Source organism: Rhinolophus ferrumequinum, chromosome X (assembly GCF_004115265.2).
Source record: "Rhinolophus ferrumequinum isolate MPI-CBG mRhiFer1 chromosome X, mRhiFer1_v1.p, whole genome shotgun sequence".
Classification (NCBI taxonomy): domain Eukaryota; kingdom Metazoa; phylum Chordata; class Mammalia; order Chiroptera; family Rhinolophidae; genus Rhinolophus; species Rhinolophus ferrumequinum.
In genome coordinates this window covers 78,687,871-78,710,576 of record NC_046284.1, presented here as the reverse complement: position 1 = coordinate 78,710,576, position 22,706 = coordinate 78,687,871, and the positions used below count along the sequence as shown (strand labels likewise).

The following is a 22,706-nucleotide window of genomic DNA, read 5'->3' as shown; positions in this document are numbered from 1 at the left end:
TGGTGTCTTTTGCTGTGCAGAAGCTTTTAAGTTTCATATAGTCCCATTCGTTTATTTTAGCTTTTACTTCCATTGCCTTTGGAGTCAAATTCATAAAATGCTCTTTGAACCCAAGGTCCATAAGTTTAGTACCTATGATTTCTTCTATGTAGTTTATTGTGTCAGGTCTTATGCTTAAGTCGTTCATCCATTTTGAATTAGTTTTGGAACATGGTGACAGATAGCAGTCGAGTTCCATTCTTTGGCACGTGGCTTTCCAGTTCTCCCAGCACCATTTGTTGAAGAGGCAGTCTTTTCTCCGTTGTATGTTTTCTGCTTCTTTATCAAAAAGTATCTGTCCACATTTATGTGGTTTTATTTCTGGGTTTTCAGTTCTGTTCCATTGGTGTATGTGTCTGTTTTCCTGCCAATACCATGCTGTTTTGATTATTGTAGCCCTGTAGTACAAGCTAAAGTCAGGGAGTGTGAAACCTCCAGTATTGTTCTTTTTTCTTAAGATTGCTTTGGCTATTTGGGGTCTTTTGTGGTTCCAAACAAATCTGATGATTTTTTGTTCTATTTCTTTAAAAAATGCCATTGGGATTTTGATGGGGATTGCATTAAATCTGTATATTGCTTTGGGTAATATGGCCATTTTAACTATGTTGATTCTTCCAATCCATGAGCATGGAATGTCTTTCCATTTCTTTGTGTCTTCTTCAATTTCTTTCAAAAATGTCTTGTAGTATTAAGCATATAGGTCTTTCACATCCTTGGTTAAGGTTATTCCTAGGTATTTTATTCTTTTTGCTGCAATTGCAAAAGCAATTTTTTCTTTAATTTCTTTTTCTGAGATTTCATCATTAGTATATAGCAATACAATGGACTTTTGTACGTTGATTTTGTAGCCAGCAACTTTACTGTATTCGTTGATTGTTTCTAATAGCTTTTTCGTGGAGTCTTTAGGGTTTTCTGCATAACATCATGTCATCTGCAAAGAGTGACAATTTACCTTTGTCATTCCCAATTTGGATGCCTTTTGTTTCTTTCTCTTGCCTGATTGCTCTGGCAAGGAATTCCAACACTATGTTGAAAAGGATAGGTGATAGGGGTCAGCCCTGTCGTGTTCCTGAACATAGAGCAAAAGGCTTCAGTTTTTCACCATTAATTATGAGATTAGCTGAGGGTTTGTCATATATGGCCTTTACTATGTTAAGGTATTTTCCTTCTATACCGATTTTATTAAGTATCTTGTCAGATGCTTTTTCTGCATCAATTGATAAAATCATAACATTTTTGTCTTTTATTTTGTTTATGTGATGTTTCCCATTGATGGATTTGCGGATGTTGAATCATCCTTGTGCCCCGTGGATGAACCCCACTTGGTCGTGATGAATAATCTTTTTAATGCATTGTTGTATTTGATTTGCTAGAATTTGGTTTAGGATTTTTGTATCTGTATTCATCAGAGATATTGGTCTGTAGTTCTCTTTTTTTCTCTTGTCCTAGCCAATTTTTGTTATCAGTTTAATGTTGGCCTCATAGAATGAGTTAGGGAGTACTGTCTCTTCTTCAATTTTTTGGAAGAGTTTGAGCAGGATTGGTATTAGATCCTCTTTGAAGGTTTGGTAGCATTCACTAGTGAAGCCATTTGGTCCCGGACTTTAGCTTTTGGGAAGGTTTTGGATGACTGATTGAATTTCCTTATTGTTGATCGGTCTGTTTAGATTTTCCAGTTTTTCATGGTTCAGCCTATGAAGGCTATATGTTTCTAAGAACTTGTCCATTTCTTCTAGGTTATTGAATTTGGTGGCATATAGTCCTTCATAGTATTGTTGGATGATTCTTTCTATTTCTGGGGCATCCGTGAATAACTTCCCCTTTTTCATTTCTGATTTTATTTATTAGTGTCTTCTCTCTTTTTATCTTAGTGAGCCTAGCCAAGGGTTTGCCAATTTTGTGAATCTTTTCAAAGAACCACCTCTTTGTCACATTAATTATTTCTATTGTCTTTTTGTTCTCTATTCACTTAGTTCTGCGCTGATTTTTATTATTTCCTTTCTTCTGCTGACCTTGGGTTGCATTTGTTCTTCTTTTTCTAGTTCTTTAAGGTGTAACTGGAGGTTATTTATTTGGGTTTTTCTTGTTTCTTGAGATAGGCCTGTAGTGCTATAAATTTCCCTCTTAAAACTGCTTTTGTTGCATCCCGAAAATTTTGGTAGGATGTGTTTTCATTGTCATTTGTTTCTATGTATCTTTTGATCTCTCCTCTAATTTCTTCTTTGACCCAGTCGTTCTTTAAAAGTATGTTGTTTCATCTCCATGTATTTGTGTTTTTTCCTGCTTTCTTTTTGCAGTTGATATCCAGTTTCAAAGCTTTATGATCAGAAAATATTCTTGGTATGATTTCAATCTTCTTAAATTTGCTGGGGCTGATTTTATGTCCCAATATATGGTCTATCCTTGAGAATGTTCCATGTACACTAGAAAAGAATGTATAGTGTGATGTTTTAGGATGAAGTGCTCTATGTATATCAATTATGTCCATTTCATCTAATGTGTCATTTAGGGCTGCTATTTAGTTATTTATTTTCTGTTTGGATGATCTATCCATAGCTGTCAATGATGTATTATGTTCCTTAGTATAGTTGTGTTTTGGTGAATTTCTCCCTTTAGTTCTGTTAGTAGTTGCTTGGTATATTTCGGGGCTCCCTGATTGGGGGCATAAATATTGATGACTTTTATGTATTCTTGTTTTGTAGTTCCCTTTAACATTATGAAATGCCCTTCTTTGTCTCTTGTTATCTTTTTCACCCTGAAGTCTTTTACCTGATATCATGATGGCTACACCTGATTTTCTCTGGGTACCATTTGCTTGGAGTGTCAATTTCCACCCTTTCACTTTGAGTCTATGCTTGTCCTTGTAGCTGAGATGTGTCTCTTGGAGACAGCATATGGTTGGGTTTAGTTTTTTGATCCAGTCTGGTACTGTATGCCTTTTTATTGGTGAGTTCAGTCCATTTACATTTAGGGTGATTAATGATATGTGAGGATTTCCTGTCATTCTGTGTTTAGTTTTCTGGTAAGACTTTGTCTCCATGGTTTCTTTGCCTTTTTATTGTTGTCTCTTATTTCTGTGTGGTGGTATTCTATGATGTTTCCCTGTGTTTCTTCTTTTATTGGAGTATGTATTTCAGTTCTGGGTATTTTTGAGTGGTTACCATTAAGTTTATGTAAAAGAAAGTTTGATATTTAGAGTATTCCATTTTCTTCAGCATGTATACTTTCTCATTCCCATATTCAGGTTCGTGCTTTTACTCTCCCCCTTTTTATGTTTTGGTTGCCACAAATTGTCCCTGTTGATGGTGGTTGAATAGCCTCCTTTAGTATTTCTTGTAGTGCAGGTTGTGTGTTAGAAAATTCCCTCAGCTTCTATATGTCTGGAAATGTCTTTATTCCTCCTTCATATCTAAAGGATATCTTTGTTTGGTATATTATTCTTTGCTCATAATTTCTCTCTTTGAATAGTTTGAGTATTTTTTGCACTCCCTCCTGGCTTGTAGAGTTTCTGCTGAAAAATCTGATGATAATCTAATGGGCTTTCCTTTGTAGGTTACCGTCTTCTTTTCCCTGGCTGCCTTGAGCATTGTTTCTTTGTCATTGATTTTTGATAGCTTCAACACAGTGAGCCTTGTAGAAGGCCCACTGGGGTTGAGGTAATTAGGTATTCTGTTTGTTTCTTGGATTGGAGGTTCCAGTTCTTTCCACACGTTTGGAAAGTTCTCATCGACTATTTTTTTGAATATAGTCTCTGTTCCCTTCTCTCTTTCTTCTCTTTCTGGCATGTCCGTTATTCTTATATTGCTCTTTATGATTGAGTCAGGAAGTTGTTGTAGAATTCTTTCATTTCCTTTAAATCTCAAATCTCTTTCTTCTTCTATCCATGTCATTTCTACGGTTTCTATCTTCGATGTCACTGATTCTGTCCTCCATCTGGTCAAGTCTACTTCCTAAGCTGGCTATTTCATTCTTAATTTTTTTCTATTGAGTTCTTATTCTCCATAAATTCTGTTTGGTTCTTTTTTAAGATTTCAATCTCTTTGGTAAAATGCTCATGTTGTTCTTTGTGTTTCTGAATTCATTAAACTGCCTTTGTGTATTTTCTTGTTTCTCGTTGAGTTTTTTCAGAACTGCAGTCTTGAATTCTCTGTCATTTACGTCACATATTTCCATATGTTTAAGTTCATTTTCTGGAGAGTTTTCACTTTCTTTTTGAGCTGTCTTGTTGCCTTGGTTATTCATGGCAATTAATGATTTATTATTTCTCTTCCTAGACCTCTACAGGAGTGTGTTCTGCAACAGGTTGATAGGAAGAGGTCTTTCTTTTGTTTTCCAGTACGTGTTGGTAGAATGTTTTATTTTGTCTCTGACTGAAGCCCTTTTCACTCTCTCACACTGTAGTGTTATGTTTTCTCTGCACTATTCCTGGTTCTCACACAATGTTGGGATTCCCTGTAGGCGGGCTTCTCCTCCGTTAACAGTTCGCCTGGGTCATAGGGCACCGCATCCCTGTGGCGATGCGCAGAGCTTTTGAAGTTCCAAAGGTCTTCCTCCACCGAATTGAGATCACCTGAGTCTCAGCAGTTCTGTTTATTTCTGCAGGGATCCGCCCAGATAGGTGGAGACAGGGGCGTGGTGAGTTGTGAGAGGTGGCCCAGAGCAATGGCGGCAACCACCGTTCCAGCCAGTCCTCCTTCCACAGCTCCTTCCACTTTGCTGGAACTAGTTCGGGTGTGAAGTTGTGTCTGCGGACTATGGTTCTCAGAACTGCGAATATTCTGTTCTTCTGATCTGATACTGCTACTCTTCTCCTTCTAGCACCGGGCAGGTGGGGGCGGGGCGAGTTCTAGGAGGGTAGGGAGGGGACGGCTAGTCTCAGTTCCTAAGGCTTTCGTTGTCTGCTTGACAGTGAGGGCTTAAACCACTGTTTTCAGTCTTCTTTCCTCAGTCTTTCATCCTAGGTCTCTGCTGTGAGTGTTGGGTTCAACCGTGTTATATGCTGTCCCCTCAACCCTGTGGCCCATAAACAGAGCCCTAGTAGTCCGAGTTGTTTCCTCTCCCGCAGCTGCGGTAGTTCTGGGATGCAGCGCCGCTTAGAGCACTCACCTAGGTCTGCGCGTCCTGCACCCGCACGGCTCCGTCTCCGCACTTCTCCCTTCCGTCTTTCCCTGCTTGCGTGATTCGCCCACCTTTAGGTGAATTCCATAGTGAGCCTCTTAGTCTTTCCTGTCTGCTGTGCAGGGAGTCCCTTGTGGAGTTATTGCTGTTTAATTTGTTGTAAATTCCAGGTGAGATTTCCAGAGGCTCACCTCACGCCGCCATTTTGATGTCTCCAGATTAAGTAATCTTAAAATGGTAAAGAGAACCTCCTCGTTTTTGAAAAACTAAAGAATTAGTGCCTTTCATCCAAACTGCGAACCAAAAATCCCCTTTTAACAGATTCCGTTTTCCTCTCTCAGAAGGCCTGCAAATATGTAGCAATCTCCTTCTTTTGGATGGCTAGATCTATACTTTTTGTAGAAACTGAATTGTAATCACAAAGTTACATTTTTAGGAGTCAGGCAAATCTGGGGGTCAGGTCCTGCTTTCAGCCCTTACCCATGTGATTCTATTTGACATTGGTTTACCTCTCTGAGATTGTTTTCTTATGGTAATAATAATGGTACTACCTATCTTGAGGGGCTATGGTGAGGACTCATTGAGGTAATTGTAGTTAAAGGATCTATCATGGTGTCTGGCACATACAAGGAATTCAGTAAATATTATATCTCTTCACTAAACATTAGGCTGCTAATATGCAGCTCTTCCTCAAGTGTCAGACCTATTCCCAGTGAGTTTATAGTGGTACCATGAAGCTAGCTATCTGCAGTAGCTGGCCTCTCTAGTGTTGCCCAGACCTGGATAGGGACTGCTGTAATTGTTGTTTTGTTTGCTGAAGCATTCATCAATCATAGCAGACTTCCTTGTTACTAGATGGCTGTTGCTTGTACCTCCACAGATGTTTCTTTGACGTTTGTCATTAATGAAATCTCAGTGACATTTTTTGTCTGTGTGATAAGTAATCAAAATGACCATCACGTTTCTTCCTTTCACAAGTATCTTGCATTCTAACCAGAATATGTTGATATACAGACTTTTTCCCCCCTGAATGTGTTAACATGAATAGTTTGTGCTTCTGAGGTTTTAGTGACATTCTTTTCTATTTAAGACAAAAACTACACCTTGTCCACATACATGCTCCTCCTGCCTTCTGAAATGCACAATACTGGGAGACGAAAACACAGGCCCAGGCAACCGAAGATTATTTGATTAGTAAGGTAGTTATCATAGAAGGTATTTTAGGTGCTTTCTAGTTATTGTACTAATATCTCTGCTCTGCAAGTCTCATTTACTCCCTCCCCTGCCCAACATTTTTCTTATAACTTAGAAATACTCTTGATTACCATAAGCTTAATATAGTGTTAAAACAGGTCTCGGTACCTCCATTTCAATTTTATCAGTGAGTGAAAGGCATTTATCCCATGTATGTTTTAGACATTTTTCTAGAATAGCTATTTAAAATTAATTGGCCCCGAAGTTCTTAGAAGTCTTTTTAGAGCTCAGTTGTAAAGATTTTTGAACTTTCACGTTTCCCAGTACAAAGCCTTTTCAGCTGAGAAAACATTTGTTTGTGAAAGGAAGCTCAAAATTATTATTTCATTTCTTCAGGTTACATATCCTTGTAGGTGCCATATCCTTTCAATCTCTTAAGCAGGGTTTTAGCAATAAAACAAAAACACTAAATCTCTCTTTCTTTCCCTACACTACCATGTTACTTAAGATACCTGATCTGAAAACCAGTCAAAGTTTCCCCATTCCAGGATGTACCCTGTCTGATTTAACTTCTTTTTTTAAATTAAGGTTTACTGAGTTGACAATGGTTAGTAAAGTTACATAGGTTTCAGGTGTACAATTCTGTATTACATCATCTATATAGCACATTGTGTGTTCACCACCCGGAGTCAGTTCTCCTGTCACCATATATTTGACCCCCTTTACCCTCATCTACCATCCCTCGCCCCCCTTACCCTCTAGTAAGCACTAAACTATTGTCTGTGTCTGTGAGTTTTGTTTGTTTGTCTTTTTCCTTTGTTGCTTTCAGTTTTATATCCTGCATATCAGTGAAATCGTATGGTTCTCTGCTTTTTCTGTCTGACTTATTTCGCTTAGCATTATAATCTCAAGATCCACCCATGTTGTCACAAATGGTCCTATTTCATCTTTTCTTATGGCAGAATAGTACTCCATTGTGTATATACACCACATCTTTTTTATCCAATCATCTATCGAAGGACACTATGATTTAACTTCTTTTTAAATGGGTAAGATTTAAAACTGTTTAGAATAAGGCATTGAGATTGATGAACCCTGTTATTTCATCCTCTGCCTAATCTGCTCTATTATGTCCTCAACTATTGCAGTTGAACGCCATGGCCAACCGAGCAGCTGGGAAGGGGTATGAAAATGAAGACAATTATGCCAACATTCGCTTCAGGTTCATGGGCATTGAGAACATCCATGTGATGAGGAGCAGCCTGCAGAAACTCTTAGAAGGTACAGGGATTTCACCTTGGTTAGGCCAGAGGCTGTAGCTTTGCATTATTATATACACAAGAAACATGCTTGATTTGGGGTGGAACATAAAAGCAACCAGGTGAGCAGAGTTAATAGGTGATAAGGTTTTTGACTTTAGTATGATCCCAGCCTACATAGTACTGAATTATAATAGTGTTGGTCTGGCAGAGGAATTAAGTTGTGCAGTTCCATAACCCACTGGAGTCCCTCGGGGTTTACTTGCCATGGAAATAATTTCTCTCTATAGAATTAAAGAGGCTGGTGTTTAGGGGTGGGTAGGTCAACATAATTATAAATGAATCTGGGATTCATTGCATCAACCTCAAGGTAAGAAATCACCTCATTTAATCCTCTGTAAGGAGTCAGTCTGATTTCATCACTGTGCTGATGTAGGGGGTGAATTTAGACTTCAGTGGAATGAAGCTGGTATCAGACAACTTGGGTCATCTATCATCACTGCAAAATAATTGGAGTCAGAGTGGGGGCAAGATGAGATTGGGGCCTTACAGGAAGGACTCTTGAGTCTAGAACATTTCTTGCAAAGCCACTACCCAGGATTTCATGATACGGGTGTGTCAACTCAGGAAGAGATAGTGAAAACCTGCCTTCTTTAGTGAACTCCCCGTTCTTCCTCTCTTTTCTTCAATTTTGTACTTAGGGTGTAGGCCAGGACCTACCTGTCCATTACATGACCCTTATCAGATCCTGTTTCCTCTGTCTGCATCCTTTTTAGGACATTAATGCTCCTCTTCCTTGGATCTCTTCTTCCTCTCTTTTTTGTCCCAGAATATTTCACAGTATAGGAGAACAGGACTTTTTACAGATTTTTGAGGCGAATGATTGTCCTCTGCTGGATAACCAATGCAAAGTGCATGAAAATTAACCAGTATACATACGAGTATATATGTATTTCAATCTGTTGAGACTGCACGGGGAGTAGGTGGGGGTGTGGGAGTACAGACGGATGTTAAAGACCTGCAGAGTTAGGATGAGCGGGTGGAATTAGGATCAAAAGTGTTTCCTAATCAGAGGAGATGTGTTTTCCTGTGGATGCTGACTCAGTCGTCTGGCTCTTCTCTTCAGAGATTTCTGTGGGCTTGGGGGTGGGTTCTACAACTCAAGAACACAGAGACCCAACCTGGAAGATATGGTAGGCCCTAGTGCTGGTACTGTTCCTGACTCACTGTGTGGTTTCCAACTAATCATTTAAACTTTCTGTGCCTCAGCTTCCTCATTTAAAAAATTAGGATCCACTTTGTCCCCTTTCTTGGTTAATAAACTGAGGTGATTGTGAATTTCAATCTTTGCTTCCTTTTCTACCTTAGTTTGTGAATTGAAAACTCCAACAATGAGTGAATTTCTTAGCGGCCTGGAGAGCTCAGGGTGGTTGAGACACATTAAAGCTATTATGGATGCTGGAATTTTCATTGCAAAGGTAATAATCAGGACTTTTAAGAACTTGTACTAACTTTAATTATGGGATCTTTTGAGGTAGCAGTTTACCATGGCGGAAAGAATACTGAAAAGAAACCTAGTTTCTAGATTCAGCTCTGCTACTCACTGTGTGCCCTTGGCAAATCTCATCCCTTCTCTGGGCCTCAGTTTCTTCATCTGTAAAACAAGGTGGTTGGACTAGAATCTAATGGTACAATTTTGGGGCGCCCACAGAACTCTTTAGGAATACAGTTGGCCCTCTCCCCCTTGAAAAAAATGTACATATGGCTGTACATACAGAAAATGGACCTCAATTTCAGAGGGCCCACAGACCCCCTAAAACTCAGATTAAAAACTCTTAGATGATCTCTAATGGTCCTTCCAGCTCAAATACTCTATGTTGCATTTTTGTGTTGATTCTAAGGTATCAAGTGGAAGTAAAAGTGGGTGTAAAATAAATGCAGAGTTTGTGTGTCTGTGGGTGTTCAGAGCTCTGAGTATAAAGCAGATCTTTTTGACTTCTTTGTATAGGTCTGCCTCTGAATGCAGTCCAGGCAGGCAGGCTTCATCACTCATTCATGGTGACTCACTTATTTTCTGACTTCCAGCACTTTGGCTTCTTTATCATTTGTTAGGTCATGTAAAAAAAAAAAAAAACAGAAGAAATTGAGAGTGTACATTTTCTCATTTTGAAGTTTTGTTTATGTATATTCCTACATGAGAAGTCTCTCTGTTCACACCACCCCTGTTGTTTGATAGAAGTAAAGAAAAGGAGAGAATGATTTTTCATTCCTCTGCTGTCATTTTCTCAGTTGAATGAGATATAGAGCTTCTGGCTTAAAAGATTTGAATTGTATGCAATTAACTGCCTTAAATATCCAGCCCTCTTGCTTTTTGGCTTTCCTGGTCCTGTTGCCTACATTTTTTTAACCATTATATGTTACGAATGTTTACTATGTGACCTCTTCGATTGTTTCAAGGCCACTGTTCTAACCATTCTTCATACTGTTCCTTTTTCATATGCCCTACATCTATACATCTATATTCCCTTTCTGAAGCAGACTTTATTAAACCAAAGACAGTGAGGATGGAGAAGAGGTATCAATTTGATAGACACTACAACCTTATAAGTATTGATTGAATTAAAATGAGTGGATGAAAAAATAAACAGGCTTGGGATTGCATAATATATCCTGTGTTCCCCATCTCCATCACCACCTATCCCTTATCTCGAATTTCAAAACTTAGTCTGCCTTGAATTCTCTCTCTAGCCCTCCATCGGGGAATTGCCTACTCCTGTCATTTCTAACTCACAAGTGTTTCTCAAATCTGTCCTTTCTTCTCAGTCTCTACTCCTACTTCCCTAGTTAAGACATTCATCATCCTTTGGTTAAAGTACTATAATAACTTCCTAACTTGTTCAATTTGTACTAATTTGCATTTTTCTTACTCTCCAGTTTGGCCACCAAATTGCTTCTAAAATCATCTTTCTTGACCACATCTGATAATGGCACTTTAAACTCAAATCCTCCAGTGGCTGCCCATTGCCCATCAAACCCTGGCAAAAGTGAACTTCTTGTTCTCCAAAACATTATAGTACTCCTCCCTCTGTCTTTTTCATTATCTTTATTGTTTCCTCATTACAAAAGTTGTACATGTCCATTACCAAAGAAGTAAACATTTCAGAAACATACAACATCAAATGTAAATGTTCCCTGTAGTTTGCCCCAGAGCATGCACATCATTGGTAATAGTTGAGTGCCCCTACAGCAGCACCATTCAGACTTTCTGTGATGATGGAAATGTTCTAGATCTGTACTAATACAGTAGAACTAGCCACATGTGGTAATTGTATACTTGCAATGTGACTAGTGGGACTGAGAAACTGCATTTTACATTTTATTTGATCTTAGTTAATTTGAATTTAAACAGCCTCTTGTGGCTAGTGAGTGCCATATTGGGCAGCGCAGCTCTAGAATTTTTCAACATACCTACATATATGTGTGTGTGTGTGTGTGTGTGTGTGTTTTATATATATATATATATATATATATATATATATATATGATTACTACTTTGTAAAAATGGTATTATACTGTTCATATTGTTCTGCATCTGACTTTTTATACTTAATGTATGATGAACATTTTTTCCAGGTCAGTCAGTACTACTTCATTCTTTTCAATGACTGTATCATATCCCATTAAGTGAATTTACTCTAGTCCCCTGTTAATGGGCAATTCACTTATTCCCAGTTTTTCACCAGTGTAGTCATTATTGCACCAAATACCCTTGAACATATATCTTTGTATGTGTGGACATTCCTACAAGTGGATTTTATGAGTCAAAGAGTATGAATATTTGAAACTTTACTAGATGTGGCCAAATTGTCTTTCAAATAGGTTGCAGTTTCCATTTCTATCAACAATGCCAATTTCTCCATGTTGCCAGTAATGGTTATCATCAGTCCTTTTAATCTTTGCCAATACGATAGGTGATATATTTTTGTCATGTTTTAATATGCATTTCTTTAATCATTAGTGAAGTTGAGTATCTTTTTCTGTCCATCAGTGACTTTTCATTCCATTTGGAGCCCTTAGGAAAGCGTAGTTGCTACTTTCAGAACTCTGATACTACCTGAGGTATCTGGTTAACTGAGAAATTAAAAAGGTTGAGAAACTTTTCCCAATCTCTCTAACTCTTGTCTTACCTGCATGCTAACTGTCCTTCTAGGAATATCATTTCTTTTGTGTGTTCTATAAAGGTCACTTACTTTTCCACACCCCATGAACCATAGGGCCCGTGGCAGGTTCAGTATTCTCCTCGTTCCTTACAAAACTCCTTTCTTCTTTCAGGTCTGTTTCACTTAGCTGTACCTCTATACCTCTCTAATTACTCTCTTCTTTCCATTAAGAGCTTTGGGATACTACCTTCCTTTCCATCCTGATTCTTGTTTCTATCCCTGGAGATTTGAATGTCCTTATATAATTTATTGAACACTTTGCACTGATAGTTCTTTGAGCTTTTATAGTCCCGTTGTCACATTCCCACTCCATCTAGCCTGGTTCTTCTGTTCCATAGAGACCTACCTATACACTTTTAACTCCTCTTTTTCCACCTTTTCCCACATTCTTTCCTATCTAGCCAAGACCTGGTGGTATAGCACTTCGTCCATTCCACCTTGCCCCTTATCCTTCCACTCTGCCTGCCCTGGTAATCCTAGTTATTCTCTACATTTTCTGCTCTTACACCTGACTACTAAACATTGCTACAAAGAAATAAATCCCATAGCCATGTTAATTGGTACTATCACAGGTTTGTCGTCCGTAATCTTAGCTGTAGTTGTGTAGTCTTAGGGCCACTTAACAGTCATTTTGTGTGTCCTGGTTGGGTCTCTGTCCTGTTCCACCAAGCAGCTGTTCGTAATTTGTGCCTTGCTTTCAAGCTAGCTACAGCACTGTTACTCCTCTCTCTATAAGTACATATCCAAGAATGTATCCTTCTTAATGGAAAGATCAAGGTCATCTCTCATCTACTACTACTGCTATCTTTACCGACTTTTTTTTTTGTCTCCTTCCTTGCTACGTCAGAGGAAATGGTGCCCCATATTCTGTGTAAGACTAATCCCTCTACCTGTATTCTAAATCCCATCCTCTCTTCCTTCAAGAAACCTCTTACTCCACATTTTCAACCTATTCCTTTCAACTGGCTTCATCTCTCAGAAATACGCTCAAATACTTTCTCATTCCTAAAGAAAAATAACTTTTCTTATCCTCTTCTAGCTGTTGTCCTCTTTTTCCTTGGGTGGAGCTTTCTTGAAAGTAGTTGACCTTCCCTATGAACACTTCCTCATCTCCCTTCACTCTTCAGTTCACTGTGATAAGATTTCCATACCATTATTGCTGCTCTTGCTGAGGTCACTAATGGTCTTTGACTTGTTAAATCTAAGGGTCACCCTTTATTCTATTTTGACCTCTTTCCTGCATTTGGTGCTGTTAATCCCTATATCTTTTAACCATTTTTGTAGTCCTGGCTTTAACCGTTCTCTTTGTACCTTTCAGGCTACTTCTTCACAGGCTGAATCCCATAATATCACTCCCCTCCCATTTTCCCTTTAAAAATCACTGCTTCTTCAGGTTTTTCCTTTCCTTGCTTTTGTCTCTGCCTGGACAGCACTAGCCGTACCCAGTTTCCACTACCATCTCTATTCATATAGTAGTCAAATCTATATATTCTGGCCCAGTTTCCTCCCTCTCCTGGACTTCCAACTCACATATCCAGTTGTCCACTGGGTTCTCCATTGGATGTCCCTCAACTGGCTCACACTCACCATGGCCCAAACTGAAATCTTCTTACCTACTCCCCAAACCAACTAGAACTTGTTTCTTCTTCTGTGTTCACTATTCACATTAACGGTGCTGTCATCCACCAAGTTATTAAGCCACACTTTTCATAGTCATGTTCGGCTCTTCTCCTTCATCCCGTATCCTTTTTCATTCTTAGCATCCCTCTTCTCCTTTTCAACCTCACTACTACTACTTTAGTTCAAGCCCTCATAGACTTTTACAATTTTAGTAGCTCTGTGACTGTTCTTCCTGAATCCAAACTCAAGTCCTCCCAATTCATTCTCCGTAACTGCCACCACAGTGAGAACATCTTATCAAGGCACTCCTCTGCTTTTAACGGTTCAGTGACTCTCTGTTGCCACCAGATAAAATGCACACTTGTTGTTCTGACCATTGCCCTCCTGGGCAGGCCTGTCTCTCCTCACTAGCCTAGCCTCAACCATTACCAAGGTACTTAAGAGTTCCTCAACTATGTCATACCTCCTTGCATTTCTGCATGCTCTCGTCTTGTGCCCTTGTCTGGAATGTTCTTTCCTCATCCGTCTGACAAATGCCTACTCATCTGAGAAGCCCATTTTAGTTGTCTCCTCTTCTTTGGTTATTTTGTGCCTTTGTTGTAGCTGGTATGGACTTTTACTGTTTTAGTGGTGATTGGTTTGTGGCTGTTCATGTAAGTGTTTGTCTCCTTTGTATCCCCAGTGCATACTATAGTGTTTCTTACATAGTCACTCAGTAATTATTGGCTAGGTGGTTGGATGAATGAATGAGTGAATATGAGGTCAGACAATTAAGTTTGCGAACTCATCCTAGAAAAAGTGCTATATACCTCATTACTGAATATCACTACGGTCACCTTTGAAGTACTCCCTTTGGGAAGCTATGCACCAATGCAGGCACCTAGTCCACCCTTCAAAGCAATTTTGGAACTCTTTCTGGAATGGCCATCAGAGCTGTCGTCGTATTACACTTGATGTCCTGAATGTCATCAAAATGTCTTCCTTTCACATGTAAGAAAGAAGTCATTGGGGGCCAGATCAGGTGAGTAGGGAGGGTGTTCCAGTACACCTATCTGTTTACTGGCTGAAAACTCCCTCATAAACAGTGCCGTGTGAGCTGGTGCATTGTCGTGATGCAAGAGCCATAAATTGTTGGTGAAAAGTTCAGGTCGTCTAATAACTGTTTCATCCAGCCTTTTCAGCACTTCCAAGTGGTAAACTTGGTTAACTGTTTGTCCAGTTGGTACAAATTCATAGTGAATAATCCCTCTGCTATAAAAAAGGTTAGCAACATCATTGCAGCAAGTTCGCAAACTTAATTGTCAGACCTCATAAATTTCCTTCTTCCTCACCTGAGGAAATGCTGCTGTTTCTTCAAGCCTCAAGCTTCCCTGGATCCTACAGAAGGATAAAGTTACTATACATTACTCTATTAACAGCAGGTTTTTTCACTATTTTGTATTTATTTATTTACCTTCAGTCACCCTAGTTTGTGAGTTCCTTGAAGGCAGAAACTAAGTCTCGTCTTTGTATCTCTAATACCTAGCACATACTAGGCACAGAGAGGTACATAATTGTTAGAATGAATAAGTGAATGCTCAATATCTCTCATTGCCCAAATTGCCCAGATTGAGTAACTGCCCACATCTTTACATCATTCTGATTGTACAGAAACTGACCTAAGACAGGTAAACCTCTCCATCTTAAGTCGGAAGGATTTGTATTAGTAAGACTAAATGCCTAAAGACTCCAGAGGAAATCTTTGCTAGATCTGGGACTGGAATGCAGAACTGTCCTATTCGTGTTTGGGGGCATGGATTCTGCCTCTTCCCCACTCCTCTCTCTGAGAATTGATCCTGTCTACTTTAGAAGTTTTGTAAACTTAGCACTCCCTTGTTTTTCTTTTTACCCTGAATTATATATTGGTTTTGATTTTCTTTACCTGTTAGGTAAGCTCTCCTTCTTCTATTGCACTCCTTTATTTTCTTTTTTATTCCCCATAGAGGATGCCATATTATGAGAAGAAATTAATGTAGCCCAGTAAAACCAGATTCTCTGTGCTGTAGAGATGGTATTTTGTGACCCTATTTATTAACTCAGCATACTATGCAAAAGTTGTTTATGATACTTTTTGCTTCTTGTCTTCACAGGCAGTGAAGGTAGAAAAGGCCAGTGTCTTAGTTCACTGTTCTGATGGGTGGGACCGCACAGCACAAGTCTGCTCTGTGGCCAGCATCCTCCTAGATCCGTTTTATAGGACATTCAAAGGTCTCATGGTAAGAGAGCAAGCGATTGTATTTTACCTTGCATGAGTGACAGATTGTGGATTAATCAAAAAGAATGCTCAACCACCTTGTTTTGTACAAGGAGTTCCAAATCTACAAAAATAGCTCTGTTTTTCAATTTAGCTTCTTTCTACTAAATTAGGCATTTGCACTATATACAAGGTGTGATCAAACAATATGGTGAATGTTTAAATAAAAAAATTATTGCAGTAAATGACACATTGCCATTAATCTCCCTCAAAATATGTCCCCTCGCTTCAAACACACTTATTCCATTGTTCTTGCCACTTTCTGAAGCAGTTCTGGAAGTCCTCTTTTGTGAGAGTCTTTAGTTGTGCTGTCATGGCTGTCTCAGTGTCCTGAATTATTTTGACTTTGGGGATGAGCCAGAATTGCATGGTACCAGATCCAATGAATAAGGTGGATGAGGACACACCGTAATGTTTTTGTTTGACAGAGCCTTTTATTTGACACGGAGCCTTTCCATTGTGATCAACAAATATGGTGAATGCTGCTGCCGAGTGCCATCCAATGGAAAGGCAGAGATCTTTAATACGGAAAGCGACCCGTCAAACCTTAGTTACAGTGTGTGACAAGTTTCAACTTGTTCAGTGTAGTTAGGTGTGAGCTACAGTTGAGAGAAGGTGTGTTTTAAAGTGTGCCGTAAATCATCCTCCATTGTGACAATGCTCCGTGTCACATATCGCTTCTGGTACAGCAATTTCTGTCAAATAAAAACATTATGGTTTGTCCTCATCCACCTTATTCACTGAATCTGGCACTGTGCAACTTACAGCTCTTTCCCAAAGTCAAAATGACCATGAAAGGTAAACGTTTTGAATCAATTCAGGACATCGAGGCAGCCACGACAGCGTAACTAAAGACCCTCATGAAAGAGGACTTCCAGAACTGCTTCAGAAAGTGACAAGAGGAGGAGCGGCGTGAGAGCGCCCGGCCGGCAGCGGCGGGAGAGCCCAGCCCCCAACGGAGCCTCAGCTGGCGGGGGCGAAAACCGAAAACCGCTGTGCCGGGCACGCACGGGATCCCAGGCGGAGCGGAGAGCGCGGGGACCAGGAGGTGGGCTCTTTTCCTGCGTCCCACGGCTGATTTCTCCCGCCGGGAAGGCGGCGCGACCTGCGGCGGACGGGGGGCGCAGTCTCCATACCTAGGCCCCCCCCCCCACCCTGCTCTTCCAATCCTACCCCGCCCTTCCAGAGACTGGCACTGGAAACCGCGGTGGAGCCCCGCTGTGCCAGGCACGCACGGGAGCCCAAGGCGGAGAGGAGAGCGCAGAGACCGGGAGGCGGGCTCTTTCCCTGCGTCCCACGGCTGATTTCTCCCGCTGGGAGGGCCCTAGCGCAGACAAAGAACATAGCCTCCATACCTGGGCCCCTCCCCCGCCCCGCTCTTCCAATCCTACTCCGCCCTTCCAGAGACTTAAACCGGCCCCTGAACCGAGGAGTGGTATCTAAGGTCACGCTTTGGGAAGCCTGATGGGCAGCCCTGACCCAGGCAGACTGGGTAGTGTGCGTGATTTTGGCTGCGCTAGGAGAGAAGAGACGCCTCCACCCCCAGCCACCACCTTTTCTGGCCTGCCGGAAGAGGGCGACGCGCGGCTGGGCTGGGAGAGTGAAGACCCCTCCATCCCCAGCCCCCACCCTTCCTGGCTTGCCTAGGGTGGGGTGGGCGCAGCTGCAGAGACACACCCGGAGATCAGCAGTGAGGCAGGCGCAGCTCTGGGCTTTCAGCAGATCAGAAATCTCCCGCCCGCACTCACACACACACACACTGAAGAGGTGCCTTAAGACTCAAGAGCACTGGTCACGTATCTGGTGGTGCCACTCTCAGTGTGCATATGGGCAGGCAAGGGCAGAAACTGCACTGACATTGTAAAAACTATCATCCAGACCTCTCAGGCCCACGCATTTAAGTCTGCAGTCCCAAAGTCTCTCTGGGCACCAGGTGACTGGCTCTGCCTGCGCAATAAGCAGGGGGCTCTTTGGTACAGCAGAGAACAACCTGGACATTGCTTGGTGGGCTTAGGCCGAGACGGTCGCTGCTTTTTGTTTTGCTTTGTTTTGCTTTGCTTGGTTATGTTTTGCTTTGTCTTGTATCTTTGATATCTTTGCCTGTGTCGAGCGGGGGTTATCGGCTGTTTTTTTTTTTTTTTTTTTTTGGCATGTGAATGTACTTGATTTTTTTTTCTTTGCTGTTGTCGTTGCTGCTGTGCTTGGTGATTTGCCTTGTTCTGGAACTTCCCTGCCGGGGCCCAGCTTGAGAGGCACGGGACTCGGCATATCTGGGGGCCAACTCCAGACCAAATCAGAGTGCAGCCGGGTTTGACCTGCAGGTCACACACCTAGAGGGGGTTCTCTGCAGGCTCTGGAGCCCATAGAGGCCAAATCACATTGAGGTGGTCAACCCTCACGCAGCAGAGCGCCCTGCGGGGGGCAGAGCCAAGTCTCACGGCGGGTCAGCCCAGGAGTTGACCCCACCTGCTCACTAGCGGGAAGCAATTAAAGATCTTCTTGAACGGGACAGTGTATACAACACAAGACTCACCTTTGGAGCACACGCAGAGGAGGACGACGTGGTGCGAGTCAAATATAAAGGACACATACTACATAAGATAACCTAGCAAGAACTAAGAACTCTAGGGGATCTACCTAATATATCAAAATAAACACAGTCAGCCACAATGGGGAAACAAAGATACACGTCCCAAATAAAAGAACAGAAGAAGCCTCCACAACTGGAACCAAATGAAGCAGACGTAACCAACCTCTCAGAGACAGAGTGCAGAATACTGGTGATAAGAATGTTTAAGGAGCTTAGAGAAGACATAAAGAAGGATGTAGAAATCATAACAAACGAGCTTAGAGAAAACATAAAGAAGGATGTAGAAATCATAACGAAAAACCAGTTAGAACTAAAGAACACAATTACCGAAATTAAGAACTCACTTGAAGGAATTACCAGCAGGCTAGATGAAGCAGAGGATCGAATCAGCGACTTAGAAGACAAGGTAGCAGAGATAACCCAAACGGAACAACAGAAAGAAAAAAGAATAAAAAACAATGAGGATGGCCTAAGAGACCTCTGGGATAACATCAAGCGCAACAACATGCGCATCATAGGAATACCAGAAGGTGAAGAGAGCAAGCAAGGGATTGAGAACATATTTGAAGTAATAATGTCTGAAAACTTCCCCAACCTGATGAAGGAAACCAACATTTAAGTCCAGGAAATGCAGAGAGTTCCAACCAGGATTAACCCAAACAGGTCCACACCAAGACACATTATAGTTAAAATGGCAAAGCTTAAAGACAAAGAGAGAATCCTAAAAGCAGCAAGAGAAAGACGGAGGGTTACATACAGGGGAACTCCCATAAGACTATCAAATGATTTTTCTACAGAAACATTGAAGGCCAGGAGGGAGTGGCAGGAGATACTCAAAGTGATGGAAAACAAAGGCCTACAACCTAGATTGCTTTATCCAGCAAGGCTATCATTTAAAGTTGATGGAGAGATAAAGAGCTTTCCAGAAAAAAATAAGCTAAAGGAATTTATCACCACCAAGCCAGCATTGCAAGAAATACTAAAAGGACTTCTGTAAATAGAAGAAAGATCAAAACAACCTAACTACAAATTTAAAAATGGCAATATCTATGTACCTATCAATAATCACTTTAAATGTAAATGGATTAAATGCTCCAATCAAGAGACATAGGGTGGCTGACTGGATAAGACAGCAAGACCCTTGTATATGCTGTATACAAGAGACTCACCTCAGAACAAAAGACACACACAGGCTGAAAGTGAAGGGTTGGAGTAAGATATTTCATGCAAATGGAAACGAGAAAAAAGCTGGTGTTGCAATACTTATATCTGACAAAATAGACTTTAAAATGAAGAACATACTAAAAGATAAAGATGGGCACTATATAATAATAAAGGGATCGATCCGACAAGAGGACATAACCCTAGTAAACATCTATGCACCCAACATAGGAGCACCTAAATATATAAAACAGGTACTGACTGACATAAAGGCAGAGATCAACAGTAACACTATTATAGTCGGGGACTTCAACACACCTCTGACAACAAGGGACAGGTCTTCCAGACAGAAAATCAATATAGAAACAACAGCCTTAAATGATACATTGGACAACTTGGATTTAATCGATATTTTCAGAGCATTTCACCCCAATGCTGCAAAATACACGTTTTTCTCAAGAGCACATGGAACATTTTCCAAGATAGATCATATGTTAGGCCACAAAACAAGTCTTGATAAATTTAAGAAAATTGAAATCATACCAATTGTCTTCTCTGATCACAATGCTATGAAATTAGAAATGAACTACAGGAAAAAAGCTGGAAGGCACACCAATTCATGGAGGCTGAATAACTTATTACTAAATAATGAATGGGTCAAGCAGGAGATCAAGGAAGAAATCAAAAGATATCTCGAGATAAATGAAAATGAAAACACGACGACCCAAAATCTATGGGATGCCGCGAAAGCAGTCCTAAGAGGGAAATTTATAGCTTTGCAGGCCTACCTAAAGAAACAAGAAACATCACTAATCAACAGTTTATCTTCACATTTAAGGGGTTTGGAAAAAGAACAGCAAAATAAGCCCAAAGGGAACACAAGGAAGGAGATAATAAAGATCAGAGCAGAAATAAATGAAATAGAAACCTGAAAAACAATACAAAAGATCAATGAATCCAAGAGTTGGTTCTTAGAGAAGATAAACAAAATCGACAAACCTTTAGCCAGACTCATTAAAAAAAAGAGAGAGAGGACCCAAATTAATAAAATCAGAAATGAAAGAGAAGAAGTCACAACAGACACTGCAGAAATACAAAGAGTTTTAAGAAGTTACTATGAGCAACTATATGTCAACAAATTTGACAATTTGGAAGAAATGGACAATTTTCTAGAGGCGTACAACCTTCCAAGGCTAACTCAAGAAGAAACAGAAAGCCTGAATAGACTGATTACCACCACGGAAATTGAACCAGTAATCAACAGTCTCCCAACAAACAAAAGCCCTGGACCAGATGGCTTTACAGGTGAATTTTACAAAGCGTTCAAAAAAGAATTATCACCAATTCTCCTCAAGCTCTTCCAAAAAATCCAGAAGGAGGGAAGACTCCGAAACACTTTTTACGAAGCCACTATCTCCCTGATCCCAAAAGCAGACAAAGACACCACAAAAAAAGAAAACTACAGGCCGATATCTTTAATGAACATAGATGCAAAAATCCTCAACAAAATATTAGCGAACAGAATTCAGCAATACATTAAAAAGATCATTCACCATGATCAAGTGGGATTCATTCCTGGTATGCAGGGGTGGTTCAACATCCGCAAATCTATTAATGTGATACACCACATTAACAAAATGAAAAATAAAAATCACATGATCATATCAATAGATGCAGAAAAAGCATTTGGTAAAATCCAACAGCCATTTATGATAAAAACCCTTAAGAAAGTGGGAATAGAGGGATCTTATCTCAACATAATAAAGGCCATATATGACAAACCCACAGCTAACATCATACTCAATGGGGAAAAGCTAAAACCATTCCCCCTAAGATCAGGAACAAGGCAAGGTTGCCCACTTTCTCCACTTCTATTCAACATAGGGCTGGAAGTTCTAGCCACAGCAATCAGACAAGAAAAAGAAATAAAAGGCATCCAGATTGGTAAGGAGGAAGTAAAGTTATCATTGTATGCAGACGATATGATACTATATATAGAGAACCCTAAAGACTCCACCAAGAAGCTATTAGAGCTGATAGATGAATTTAGTAAAGTGGCAGGATACAAAATTAATATTCAGAAATCAGTTGCATTTGTATATACCAATAATAAACATCAGAAGGAGAAATTAAAAAAACAATCCCATTTACAATCGCTCCAAAGACTATAAAATACCTGGGAATAAATTTAACCAAAGAAGTAAAAGATCTGTACTCAGAAAATTATAAGACACTGAAGAAAGGAATGAAGGAAGATATAAATAGATGGAAACACATATCATGTTCATGGATAGGAAGAATTAATATAGTTAAAATGTCCATACTGCCTAAGGCAATATACATATTCAAGGCAATTCCTATCAAACTGCCAACGTCGTTTTTCACAGAAATAGAACATATAATCCTAAAATTTATATGGGACCATAAAAGACCCCGAATAGCCAAGGCAATCTTGAGAAATAAGAACAAAGTGGGAGGTATAACAATACCTGACTTCAAATTATACTACAAGGCTACAGTAATCAAAACAGCATGGTATTGCCATAAAAACAGACACATAGATCAATGGAACAGAATAGAGAGTCCAGAAATAAATCCACGCCTATATGGCCATTTAATCTACGACAATGGAAGCAAGAATGTACAATGGGGTAAAGACAGTCTATTCAATAAATGGTGCTGGGAAACCTGGACAGACACATGCAAATAAATGAAGTTGGACCACCTCCTTACACCATATACAAAAATAAATTCAAAATGGCTTAAAGACTTAAATGTAAGATCTGAAACCATAAAATACCTAGAAGAAAATATAGGAAGAAACTTCTCAGACATTACCCGGAGTAAGATTTTTACTGATATATACCCTCGCTCGAGGGAACTAAGAGAAAAAATAAACATATGGGATTATATCAAACTAAAAAGTTTTTTCACAGCAAAGGAAACCATCAATAAAACAAGAAGGGATCATACTGAATGGGAAAAGATATTTGCCAATGATATATCTGATAAGGGATTAATATCACAAATCTATGGAAAACTCAACTCCAAAAAAACAAACGATCCAATTAAAAAATGGGCAGAGGACTTGAAGAGACATTTTTCTAAAAAGGACATACAGATGGCAAACAGACATATGAAGAAGTGCTCAACCTCAGTAACCATCAGAGAAATGCAAATAAAAACCACAATGAGATACCACCTCACCCCAG

At 40.1% G+C, this 22,706-nt stretch overlaps 1 protein-coding gene across 6 annotated transcripts in view; it reads left to right on the top strand.

The window, feature by feature from the left end:
• Positions 1 to 22,706, top strand: part of ASB12 (ankyrin repeat and SOCS box containing 12) — a 190,349-nt gene that overhangs the window by 51,289 nt on the left and 116,354 nt on the right. For 5 of the 6 annotated variants that reach the window (XM_033109025.1, XM_033109033.1, XM_033109017.1 and 2 more), the window contains 3 exons: positions 7,500 to 7,632; positions 8,979 to 9,088; positions 15,580 to 15,705. In XM_033109025.1, the coding sequence (XP_032964916.1) occupies positions 7,500 to 7,632; positions 8,979 to 9,088; positions 15,580 to 15,705 (369 nt within the window). The remainder of the gene's footprint in view (positions 1 to 7,499; positions 7,633 to 8,978; positions 9,089 to 15,579; positions 15,706 to 22,706) is intronic. The other variant, XM_033109038.1, reaches the window with a different exon arrangement.